The sequence below is a fragment of the Pempheris klunzingeri genome, chromosome 17 (genome assembly GCF_042242105.1).
Source record: "Pempheris klunzingeri isolate RE-2024b chromosome 17, fPemKlu1.hap1, whole genome shotgun sequence".
NCBI classification, from domain to species: Eukaryota; Metazoa; Chordata; class Actinopteri; order Acropomatiformes; family Pempheridae; genus Pempheris; species Pempheris klunzingeri.
In genome coordinates this window covers 18,509,158-18,522,658 of record NC_092028.1, presented here as the reverse complement: position 1 = coordinate 18,522,658, position 13,501 = coordinate 18,509,158, and the positions used below count along the sequence as shown (strand labels likewise).

General features: G+C 44.0%; 1 protein-coding gene across 4 annotated transcripts in view; it reads left to right on the top strand.

Annotated features, from left to right (window-relative positions):
• Window positions 1-13,501, top strand: part of LOC139216361 (BAR/IMD domain-containing adapter protein 2-like) — a 46,127-nt gene that overhangs the window by 9,517 nt on the left and 23,109 nt on the right. For all 4 annotated transcript variants that reach the window (XM_070847455.1, XM_070847456.1, XM_070847454.1 and 1 more), the window contains exons 2-3: window positions 3,771-3,846; window positions 7,058-7,144. In XM_070847455.1, the coding sequence (XP_070703556.1) occupies window positions 3,771-3,846; window positions 7,058-7,144 (163 nt within the window). The remainder of the gene's footprint in view (window positions 1-3,770; window positions 3,847-7,057; window positions 7,145-13,501) is intronic.

Genomic DNA, 13,501 nt, shown 5'->3' with positions numbered 1-13,501 from the left:
GCAGGGAGGGGAGGGCGAGAAGGAACAGATGATGGCATCCTGGCTTCTGATTGCATGTGATTTCCCCCTGGTTCTAATCAGCTGGTGTTACTTTGAAATTAACCCCTCTGCATATCATTACTGTGTTTGTGTGTAGGGGTGTGTGACAGAACAGAATGAGCACAGATGAATGAAAATGTTTGAATCAACAATCTATTTCATATACACTGACCTTGTTGCAGTTGCTGCTTTCTCACGGAGGAGAAATCCATTTGCTTAGGGAGCTGGGAGAAATAATTTTAATCCTCTTAATAATGTTTTTTCATATCTGCAGTCTTAATGTGTGTGCCCCTGAACTGTCTGTATTCTTCCTGTCTCACCTCACAGCGCAAATGGTGGTCAAACAGACATGATTAATTTTGTGGGAGACATTTTTTTCTGCCCTCCTTTTAATTGTCTAATTTTTTTTTTTTTGCCCCGACTGCTGATAATGAATTCATTCAGTCCTCGTTCAGACAGTCACAAGATGGACAAACCTCTCTTTCGCCAAAAAGGAAAAGATTACACTTCACACATTTCCTTTTTTAAATTATTATTTCTTTAATTGAAAGATGATACAGAGGAGTTTTTGAATGGGAAGCGATTTACAGTGTGCATGATTACATACCTTTGTTCATAATTCATAGAATATTCCATCCTCAATTTTCCACTCAGTTACTGCTCGGACTCTCTCTCTTTCTCGCTGTGGCTTTCTCTCAGTCTCTCTCTCTCTTTCTTCATGTCACGCAGCTTCAAGTGCCTCCTGGCCCCATTTCCCAATTAGCTGCCACAATTAGGGTAACAATGTAGTACAAGAGAACTGGGATGACAAATTTAGTAACAATAGGAAGAGATGAAGAAGGAAACAACCTCATAGTTTTTTTTTTTTTTCTCCTCTTCTGCTGCCTGTCACTGTAATTTATGTCTCTTACACAGTATATTACTTATACCGGTGGCTAATCATCTAATTCTTTATGTAATTTCTCTGTGTTTACTCAGCGGCATTGGGTCACCATGTGTGTGCATATGTGTGTGTGTGTGTGTGTGTGTAAGAAAGGCGGCCCGGCCTGTGTCAGCTACCTTTGGCCTCTTCAGTGGGAGAGTGTGCTGTAATGATGCTGCACTGGGCTCTGCTTTGTTATGCAATCCTCCCACCACTTTGAAACACCACCACTCTTTATTATAAACCATTTGTATTGATGTAGGTTTGTGCATCAGTACGCACGCACGCGTGAATGTGCGTGTGTGTGTGTGTGTGTCTGTGTGTGTGTAAATTGCACACACGTGACCCGATCCTCATCAATGAGATGCGCTTTACATCAGTATCAGGCAGAGTGCAGAAACATTTAGGAATAAACATTTCTTGGCGAGGTCCTGAGGGATGTGTTAGTCTTTCATCTTCCCAGAGGCAGAGAGAGCGGGGAAACCTTTTTATCCGAGCTTTATGTGAGCTTGAAGTTGGGATTCTCCCCCAATTACGCTCCTATCCTTCCAGTGTATTAGACTACCAGAGCCCTATGGTAAATAAAGGGAACTGGTTTAAACATGAGTTGCTGTTAGAGTAGTTTACATTGCTCATTCTGGCGTCTCTTGGCGGTATCTTTGGAGTAAGTTTATGTAAAACAATAAGCTGACACACTGCCCTCAGTAAAAATGAATGCTGTGCATTCAAGAGTCTGTAGAACATTATTAAGCTTTTTTTTGAGAATATTTTTTCACAGTTGTGTTTTTGAAAGAAGTTTCTCTGCAGAATCTCGCTGTTCCAGAGCTGCTGAGCTGTGAGTCCATTTTGCTCGAGGGCTAGACCCAGTTTACAGCCGCAGAGAGACTCAGCAGGGAGAACGGTGACCTCTGAGTTCAGCCAGCCAATAGCCATGGGAACCTGAAAAACACCTTACCTGTCTTTTTTTTTTTTTTTCGTTTTCTGGAAATGACGACCAAGGCCAGAACTGAAAGCAATGTAATATGTTATATGCAGTTTTCACAGGTTAGTATGTCTCCAAAAGGCAGCAAACTATGGAGCTGCAATAATTAATCAATTAGTTGATCAAGAAAATCAAAAAAGATCAAAAAAGTCTTGGTCTTCCTTAGTCGTGAATTAAAGTAAACTGAATTTGTTTTGGACCATGGGTCAGATAAGATAAGCTTTCCAAGACATGTTTCATTATTCTTTCACATTTTCTAGACAAAACAATTAATTGAATATAATTTTCAGATTACTCTATGATGAGAAAAATCATCACACACCAATTCTTGTGCTGATTAATAAACCTTATGATCAACATAAGTGAACCAATTTAATCAGTTTCATTAAAAACTGGTGAATTGCTACATCTTTTTTTTTTAAGTAACCCTGTCAGATTTTTGCTGGACTGATTTTAGAAGCAAGCACAGTCATGTAGATGAGTAGTACACTAGTTACTGTTGGTAATGAAAGTATCAGAGGTTTACGTCTGACTCATTGGTATTTGTACTGTAGGTGGGTTATGCTGCACTTAAGCCACTTGAACTACGACTCCTGACGGGACACGCACCACGGCAGGCACACGTATACCTTTCTATCCAAATCTTGGCTCTCATTAAAAACAAAAGACAGACAGCAAGATGTGTGCAAAAGCAAAAATTCTGAAGTCTGACTGAGGATAAAAGGTGCATGATTTTCAGGATGAGCTGCCGAGGTCGTTTCAGGTTGCCACTGGTGCCATATTATTCTGCCACAGTGAGGAACCAGGGTAGAAGTGGATTATTAAGTTTTATTCTTCTGCAGTATTGATGGCTTGTGTAGGGACTGCTGCTGCAGCAGTGTTGTGGTTGTCTCTCTGTCCCCTGGCTGTTCCTGACTAGCTGACTGGGGACCGGCTAATTGGAGGAAACCCTGGAGGAGCGCAGGAGGAGGAAGGAGACGAGAGGTAGAAAAGAAATGGAGGAAACAATGGTGGTGTGGGAGATGTCAGGCACTGTGTATTCTCTGCATTCACAGCAACTCTGCCTGCAGTGAAGTAGGATACTGTATCTCTACAGTAACGCAGTACGTTGCTTCTGCTCTGACAAAGAAATCTGCTCAGTCTCTTGTTAATCTGCTCGGTCTCTTTTTATAATGAAAATGAGATTGATTTCTTGTTATAAGATGCTTGCATTATGTAAAGATATACACACATATGTTTGATTTCTCTGGCATACAAACTTATCTTTTTATAATTAGAAACATTTCTCATTATAGCAGGTTAAGTAGGTATGCAGTTACAATGAGGATGGTAGTATGCTCTACCCACAGCAGTAACTGTGTGGTGAATCATCAGCTTCGTATATTATGTTGTTCTGCAGAATCTACACAGATCAGTTCAATGAGCCATGTGCCCATCATCCAATGCTCTCAGGTAACTACATGCATCCGTGCCAATGCAAATTTCAGTCACCTCACAGTCAGACATCCGCCATCACCGTCAACCCTCAGCCTCCACCACCACATCCCACCTGGACTCTTTCTCACTGTAAGAGGGCAGGATGTGGGTGGTGGAACCCATCTCTGCCCTTATTAACATTCAAGACAACAATGAGTGTGTCCAAAACTTCAGTCTGTGGCAGGTTTTGTGCGGCCAGATTTTGTAGCAGCCGAAGGAGGTTTGTGTATGTCAGAAAGAGGAAGGCAGGATGAAGAGAGAAAGGTATAAGTCTTTCCTCTCTGTCCTTGACCCTGCTCTGCTGATAAGTGAAACCGCCGCCTCCCATCTATCTCTTGTTTTCTCTTTCAGACCATCATGGAGCAGTTCAACCCCTGCTTACGGAACTTCGTTGCCATGGGGAAGAACTATGAGAAGGCCCTTGCCAGTAAGTCCTTTTTTTTTCTCATTTATTTTCTCTGTGCTACTCGCTGCAGGTTTAGGCACACGGCCAAACCAGCACTCTCCCTGTCTCTTTCCTTCTCCCTCAGAGTATATATCCTTCTACCTATCTTTCTTGTTGTACTATAAAAGGACGATATTTATCCTTAGGCCTTATCATGTGGTGCACAACCTCTGGCACGGGAGAAACACAAAGGCCCCTAATCTGATGTCGAAGTGAGGATAGTCAAATTCACAAAGGAAAAAGTGGCGTATATGTTTGTCGCACCATGCCTTTTTAAGATTTTTTATTTGCCCGCTGAATTAGTAACAATATCCCAAAACTTTCCCCCAAAACACCTCCCAGCTTTAACACAAGTCCAGACCCCCTCAGTTCAACTAATCCAGCATTTAGTGGGGTGTATCCCCCCCCCCTAAGCCTGTGTTTCTTTCCCCTAACACACACAATAACTAATCCTGGCCTTGGTGTAGGTAGGAGACAGACTGGTAGGGACTCACTGAGCCAATAAAGACCCACTTTGCAGGATTGGCTTGACCCAAGGGACAAAGAGGCTCTCATCTGCGGGGGCAGGGGATGGGAGGACACACTTCCACCCATATGGTGCAATCACTGAAATTATTCAACACCAGAGATGCCAAAAGGGCTTCATGGGTAGGCCTGCTAGATCTGGATATGGGCATGCTCTAGGTTTTTGATCACAGCAGCCAGTCGCTAAATCTCGCAGCGTTTGGTAAGTGTAAAAGCAACAGATGCATACAACTGAGTGACTCAGTTACCCAACCTACCAAACACAGGCTGGAACTTGTTATACAAGTCCCCTGACAGCACGATAAGGATGGTGTAGGTACGGGAAATGGTCATGTCCTGATTAAGAAATGTGTGGTTCTTCCTCCTCTTCTCTAGAGTGCAGGATGAATGATGGATCAGTAGCTCTGAGATGAGCCCCTCCTCTACCGATTGTCTGCCTGCCTTGCAATCAGGGATTCGGTAATCCTCTCCGTCTGTCTCTTTGAGCCCCTCACCACACATTTCATTAGACAGAAGTAAAGTATCCATATAGATCCAGCTTATCTACTCAGCCACCCTCAGCTGCACACACATGCTACGGCAGCAGCATCGTGATGAAGGAAGTGTCGGTTGCTTGGAGATGATTTTTAAAATCTGCTGCAGCTCTCACCATCCAGCTCGCACAACCCGCTACCACACATATGCAACACACACACACACACACACACACATATTCACGTTCACTTTTACATCAAGGCAGGCAGGAGGTCTGTTTGGCATAATGACGAGAAATCAGCCGCGATGCTCCGGGGGCTCTGTTCTCTGTCCATTCTCAGGTGTTCCCCCAGCAAGAGAAGAAGAAGGAAACGCATGCCATCTTCTGTCTTTGACTCAGCTGTAATTGGGATTAGCATTAGCATATGTCCCTCAGCCTCGCAGCTCCGCTCCGAGGCTTCCAGCCTCGGAGACTTCCGCTATCGCAGGGCTGCATCTGTCTGCTAGAATTAGCCTGGCCCTGCCAGCCTATTGTTGTAAATGTGTCTCTCACCTGGCAGCTGTCTGCAGGCACAGGGCCCATCTGTCACCTGGGCCGCTGTTGAATTCACCTCCAAAAGCAGAGGCCATTACTCACTGGAGATGGGCTGATTGGCAGGCTGTATGGCAGTCAGGCAGAAATCACTGGAAGCTGATTCTGCCCTGTTGACCTTTGCTGACCAGCACAGCAGCGGTTGGAGTAATGGGGGCGGAGGTGGCTATTGATCCGGGCAATCAGGAGCACTCTTGATCTTTATTTAGTCAGTGAGAGATCAGAGGAGATACGGCTTCTGATTAGGATTAACCCCACAGAATGTTTTTGTGCATGCTCAGGACCTGGATCAGAGGTCAAGCATTTTGTTTGTGCGTGAGCAGGTGTGTGTGTGTGTGTGTGCACAAATCTGCACATACAGTATATCTGTGCATGCCTGAGATATCTTCTTTTAGTGACCCTTAAACTTTGCTAGTATATTGATGAATTAACAGATTTCTGAACAGCCACACCCCCGTGAGGTTATACAAGCACTGCATTATTACACTTTTCATTAATGCTAGAGGGAAAGATTCCTTTCAGTGACCCCCCCCTCCCCCTTCCCCTGAAAATGAATGCTGCAGTGTCAGCCACAGTATAGCACTCCCAAAAGAGACCATGCAGAGGGACACACCAGCAGGTCGAAGCCTTGTCTATACAGGTGTGCCATAATCCATACACCAGCCAACAGCCGCCCCAAGTCACGGTGTCACCCTGCTGTCCAGTGTTCAGACATATTGACAAATAAGATAAAATGGAGTGGAAGAAGGAGAAGGCCAGTGGTGGGTAACAGCATGTGGTCAACAGTGTGACAATAGTATTTCTTTGGTTGGTCAACAATGTTTTCTCAGAGCTATTGGCTGGCGAATATCGAATTGTAGTGAGGCCAGTAATGAAAAATGTCCTAAAAATTGTCTTGAACACCCGACATTATAACTTTACACCAACAGGAACGCGAAGTGTGCTCAGCTCACTGCAACGTGCCGTACTTATCATAGATGCAGCAATAGAGTGTGTGTGTTAATCACATGGGAAAAAAACAAAAGAGGTGTTTCCAGTTGTTATCTGGAAAAACTGCGTTCCGAGCAACATTATTTCAGGCTTCACTGAATGTTAAGTGCAAGTGTGCTGCCAAAAAAGCCCTCTAAATATTAACGCTCATATGCACCTTGGGGTGATAATAAACCAACTTTCATTCTCATTATAACACCAAGCCAGAAATGAAACATCACAGAAAACACTTTGTGTCTGTGTGGCTTCCCCATTAAGCACAGATAATCTTTCAGAAAATAATTTCCTCTGCAATCAAGCATGCGAGATGATGTTGAGTAATTGCGCGGCAACATCAGTGTTGCTTCATTTTCTGATGGCGAGAAGCTGTGATTGACTACTTGAAAAGCATCTCAGGAACAGCTGAGGTAGAAGCAAAGAGTATCTGAAAGGAGAAGAGTGCAAATGTTTCAGCGTCACTGGCTCCACTGCTGATGACTTTGTTTACGCAAAACTAAGCTGTGTAATGGTCTGTTATTTTCCAGATGTGTAGAGACACACTGTACTGTAGCTTTTAACTCAATCATCCCTTTTCTTTTTTTTTTTTTTGCTCTTGCCTTTCTTTGTCTCTAGATGTGACATTTGCTGCCAAAGGCTACTTTGATGCTCTGGTCAGAATGGGTGAACTGGCCAGTGAGAGCCAAGGGTCCAAAGATTTGGGTAAGTGACTGACACACCGCTGATATCCTCTGTTTTTATCACTTTCTCTCTTTTTGTTTCTTGGTGTTGGCCCTGGTCACTCTGGCTTACTGGTTACACTACACACACACACACACACACGCACACACACACTCTGACATCTACTTTCGGTGTAAAAGTGGCAGGGGGGAAGTTGCATTTTGAGAGAAATGTGTGGGATGATGCCCAAGGTTTTTTTTTTTTTTTTTTTTAATTAATTTCCTTTTGTACTGAATCGTTTTAAAGCAGTTTTGTTAGATTGTGTCCTGGAGGAAATAACATTTTCAATTTATGGTCCTCTTTTTTTTTTTTTTTTTTCCAGAGGAATGCCATTAGAGATAGAAATAGATAGATGTAATGAATGCATTGCAGTCAGCGCAGAGAGGCAGGAGCTGAGCATCATTTATTTACGGCAGTATAGATGAAGGTAACATGTTTTGAAGATTGATTTGGGAAATGCCTTTTTATATGACTGCTTGGAGTTCGATGCATTTCCAGCACCATATGTAGTGGTTCTGTTGGGAAAAGTGTAGCAGTGCAGCAGATGTCAGAAGTGATGCACCTTATGTGATGACATGTCATGTCAATTAGATGTGTGTGTGTGTGTGTGTGTGTGTGGGCTTATGTGTGCTCTGGTTACAGACATGGGGGTCAATTGGAGAGGCAACACCTGGTCCTCTCATAGTGAGTAGTTTCCTAGGTGATGGGTGTCTCTGAGTGTCTGTATTTGCTGTCACCAGCCCATGGGAAATCAGCTCCTGTTTGAAGAGATTCCCTTCGCACTGATTGTGCTTTCGACTGCTTGATTTACGTAGAAGTAGGTGTTGATTTGACGGGGCCTTTGTTGCAGTGAAGCTGAGATCCAGTTTGGGTTTCCTCCAGCCCAGCCAACAGGGACCGACATGAAAGTGCTCTCAGGATGTTTTATTCAGTAAGCGGCCCTTCTATCTCTCTATCTCGCAGACTCTGTGAGGTTTTCCGTTGATTCCAAAGTTTACAGCAGTGTCTCCGTGTTGAACTGAGCCTCACTTACAGTAGTGGTCTCTTCCGAGCCGACATCCTGAGCTGAACTTGTCACGAAAAGAGAGCAGCGTGCACGTGATCCGACTGACAGCTGATCTAATCTCTGCTTGCACCACACGCAACTGTGGCTCTAACAGCAATGGATTCTGTGATATCTTAAAAAATACTTCTTGTCAGAAACTGTGTTTATATTTCTGTGTGTGCTAATAGGTGAGTCGACCCCCCCCCGCCCCCCATCCCTTGTAATTACACATAGTTGGATATTGTGCATATATTGTATATGCGTGTGTGGAGGTATCGACTTACTTGCCTCTTTTGTCACAAGTATGTATGAGGGAACTGAAAACTGATTCCATTTTCAAAGGGCCTGCCTGGAGGAAGATCTGCAAAGGGCTGGATATTTGAAATGACTCACTCTCTTGGTCATCTTCTCTGTCTCAATATCTGTCTGAGGACTGAATCGCTCTGTGGAGCTGTCAGCTGAAAAAGAGAGACTGCGATCTGAAGATATCAGCCCTCGTAGTTCGTTGCCGGTCTGCAGCACAATGTACCGGCTACACCCAACAGTCGGCTGCCTGCCCCCGTCGTTCCCAAGGAAGCGATCGGTGTTGTTTTGTTTTCCAGCCACCTGATCGCGACTTTTTCGGAGTCCCCACCCTGACGTCGGTGCCAGTGCCCCGACCTCCTGTTAATCCATGCGCAGGGGTGACACCCACAGCTCAGAGTTTCCTGTTTGGCTGGCGGTTCATGTAGAGCACAGAAATATCCACAGATGAGTGGAAAAGAGAGTGCTGGAGGGGTTAGCTGAACAAACCACAGCCTGTGGGTGACAACACAGAGAATATGGATGGCTTGAAGATATCAGTCTTAACTTCATTCAGGCATTTAAGCTTTCACCCTCCCATTTGTTACTAATCTTATTTGTCTTAAGAGCTGTTGCCCTGCAAAGCGTTTAATTTCTCTTTAAATATTCAGAGTAAATAAGTCATTTTGTGCTTCTGTGTCACAATAGCTATTTTCAGCTGTTCCTAATCTGTGTATTGAATGAAGTTTTTAAAATAACATCCCCACTAAAAGGGATATCACGGCTTGAAGAGAGGTGTGTTTATCTTTCAGGTATCTCAGGCCATCAGAATCGGTCGAGATAATTGTTGCTTGCTTGTTCTATTTTCTTCACACCCAGGCTTAAATGTCTGAGGCTTCAAAAGATCATGTTTGCTATCTGTGCGTCCTCATAAACACTGCATCACATAGTACTTGTAATCAATCAGCGGTATGATCAGCTGGCATTGTGTTATTTGTGTAATTTGAGAGCCATTGAGTTTACTGGGCTGATTGTCTTCAAAAGATACATTACTGTTTTTTTTTCTATGGCCTGTCTGTGTTTGCGCATGCTCACACTCTCATATGCGTGCATGAGTTCGAGCTCTTGTTGCATCTCTTTAAAGCCTGTTAATTCCTCAGAGGCTCAGTAAGAGACGGGCTGCAAATGGTCCCACCTACACACCTAAGAGTCGGCAGCTGCTCTCCATCTCTTTCTTCCTCCCTCCTCCCCTCTTTTCCTCCCATCTTTCACACACACACACACACACACACATAAACAGTATGCTTAAAACAGGGATTAAAATTGCCTTGTGAAATAACGGCCTGTTTTTATCATCAACAAATCAACATGCAATACACCCATCAGGACACGGTATGTTCACCCAGGAATGTGCTCTATGTACTTTATCTGCATGCGTGTGTTCGTGCCTGCTATACTTACATGGTTGTGTATTTTCTATACATAAATCTCCTGTCATCTGTGTGTGTTTATACAGTACGTGTTATTTTAATCCACTTGTGTATATCTCCGCCTAAAGAGACAGAATCTCTCTCTCTGTCTCTCTCTGAACAGCCCCACTACTCCCACACACTCCCTCCCACATATCCTCCTCTGGTTGGGCTAATCATCGCCTGTCACTTTGCCACCCACACACACACATGCATGCACACACACACACACACACACACTAACACACACACCTGCCCTCCCTCCCTCTCTTTCTCTTCCCTTCCTCTGTTTCTTCCATCCTCCTCTTCTTTTATCCTCACTCGTGGAGAACGAGTGAGCACTTATTACCTCGGTGACATTTGTGGCTTTCCGAGCCTTCTAGGGAAATGCAGCAAATGTGGAGTTTGTGCTGCTGGACGTAAAGACAACAATCTTAACTGGCCAGCTCTGCTCTATTGTGTTCATATTCCTCTGGGCTAAGAGGCTTGTTATTTACGACCAAATCCAAATAGGCAATTCACAGTTTTTAACTGGCCTGAAATCCCTTGTATTTTGGTTTGCCATCATTCCTAGAGCTGCTTGGTCTTTGTCGTATGTGCCTGACATCCAAACAATCAGCACACTTTAACTTTTACACTCATACGGTCTTGAATCCCTTTTTCCCATTTATGGCTTTGAATCCAAAATTATTCCTCATGTTACTTCTCAAATAGTTTGTTTCCCGAATCATCCGTTTAGCATGACTGACGAGTTTCCTCATTTTTTTTTTGGCTAGTGAAGAGAAGAACAATAGCGCAGGTCATTGATTGGCCGGCACGGCGTGCATTGGGTCAGGTGAACGGCACGGGTTGCTGTGCTTTCTGTGAATTCTGAATTTGAACAGATGCTTACAGACACTGACATCCAGTTTCATGTATATACTAACTTTGTCCCGCACTGACATGACAGAATAGCAAAGAGGTTGCACTGTGTACTGAAGGAAACCGGTTAGGCAATGGGCCTGTTTCGGCCTCCCTACTATGGTCAGCGTGTGCTTTTAATGTCCTCAGGTGAAGTAGAGTTGAGGGCAGCTCTGTGCTTGGCTGGGTGTGTTCTACTCTGCTGTCCTACATGGCTAGTGTTTCACTGCTGGAAGTTATGAGGCTTAGCATGAAAGTCAGACCACAAACCGACTGGTAGCCTTATTTGTTAGACACGATGTCCTGTATTTAATAATCGCTGTATGGCTTTCCTTCATCCTTTAATAATCAAAAGGGGAAAAAAACTTCATCTTGGGCCATTTGGCTGATTTGTCTGTTTTTAAAAACCTGGACTGGACTGTGCAGTGCTTACAGTTCAGCCTCCCCAGCCGGAGGAAATCAAATATCTTTCTCCCCCTTGTTAACTTCTGTAGACTTGCTAATTGGCACATTTTTAATAACACACATGTGTGATTCAGCACAAAGACGTCTTTAGGGAAATTACATGCCTTAAAGAAAAAAAAACAAAAAACGGGTCATATTATGCTGCAGTCAACGAATGGATTGCTTAGGTTGCTGCTGGGGAGAGTAGCCCACAAAAACTCCTCACAGCACACAAAAAAGGTTCACACAGGGAAAATGAGGCTTAAAACCGACGAAGCATATTTGTCTTTTCTAGGTTCATGGATGTGGGCAGTAAGCGTTACATTTCTGCCGGTAAAGGGATGCTGTCTAAAAGGCTAAATGACATGTATCTCGTGAAGAGCAGAGGTTGGCGGTGGCGGCCGAAGTGTTAACACTGACAAGCTGTATTTGAATTTGCACCCATGAGTACACACACTGTATACACGCAGCACCCTCTCGCTGTTCCCCGTCTCTGCCTTTTAGTCTGGCCTACCTCTCTCCTCCTCCAGCACCTGTCCCTGTTTAAATGAGAGCAGAGGAGCTCTTTTCTTAGCTCTGTGCCACCATCCCAGGGGTCTCTGCCTTCTACTGCTCTATTTCTGAGACACGCACTGCATGATGGGAAGCCAGTGGCCCCCACACTCTCCATCTACACGCATTTCGCATTGCCCTTCATTTGTTCATGGCGCTGACATGTGTTGAAGGTGAGCTTAGATACAGCTGGGATGGACATGGGCAAACACGGATGAGCGCGCACACTTACACTTCAGGACACATCTGTGAGATGAACTGCTGCTTTTATATTCTGCGCTGATTGGGCCGACATGCAGTAACATAGAGTGCCATGCTGTGGGATCAAACCAGTGCATCCACCTTTTTGGGCAAATCTGCATTTTGTAGGTGTGTGTGTTTTTGATATTGTCTGTCGTGATGACACAAGAGCATCTGCAGTATTTGGATCATTCTTATAGTGGAAGAGAGTAGGATCTGATTCTAGAAATAATTTTAGAATATCTGTGCGTGTGTGGACCTGAACTCGAGCGTAATAATTGGAAGTAACGGCAGTGCTTTTTTTAAACAATAGCTATATGCCCGTACCAGTGTTTCCCCTTGCTAGTGCGTGCCCAGACTTGAATACACTCTCTGTTTGGAGACCTTTATTGACCCTGGTTTCTGTGGGCTAACTGGCTGGATCAAGTAACACACACACACACAGTCAAAGAGTTCAGTTTGGTTTTTCACTCAGCCCCTCCTTGAATCTCCATACCTTAACAGGTAGCTGCATGACTCTGCAGTTTGTCTTCCTGCCTTCACTCGAGCGCAAAGGTGCTTTGGATAAAACGGCACTATTGCTCAGGCTTAAATGGGTTCACGGCGGCTCTTTGACTGTTTCACTGAGGTATCACTTGTTATTATCACATTCTCAAAGGATTTTCCCTATCACTCCACCTCCCTGTTGATCTCCCTGTCGGTCTAATTTGCCCTCAAACGAGATCTGTTTCCCTTTCATGTAAAGCTTTCCTCGCTGTCAACTTCACACTTTGTGACAAAGACTTCCAAGAATCAAAGAGCGGAGAAACAAAAACACCTTTAGAGGATCCCACGCCCACCTGAAACACACCACACACACCATAATGTGTATGAGAGTGACTGTTCCTGCTCTTAATCTGTCTTTGTGTCTGTAGGTTTCTCCTGAGTTTGTCAAATCAATCAAAGTGCTTGTAATTCATCACGTGTGCTCTCAGGAAAAGAACAAGCAGACAAGTTATCAAAATGGAATTTTTGTGCTGCAGTAATCCATGTTTCTCTCGGGGGACATTTTTGACAGGTTAAATCATGGTTCGCTATCGCTTTGGCACCCTTGCGCTGGTTCCTGTTGTGTTGTGCCATAAAATGTTGTTGAGGCAACACGAACGATACACGAGCTTGTGCTACATGACACAAGTCAGGCTTGAGTTGTCATGAAGATATTTTTATGGGATGGTTACAAGATACATTTATTTATTTTGTTTCATGGACTGGAGAGCTGACACGTTATGAAATGTTATGCCTAATAGAGCCAATGTCCTGCCCCATTTCTTCTTTTATCATTCTAACCGAGTTTTCTGTGCCTACTAACTGGATGACTTCTACTAAACAGTGGTATTTAATGCAAAATATTCTAAAGTGTAAACTTTA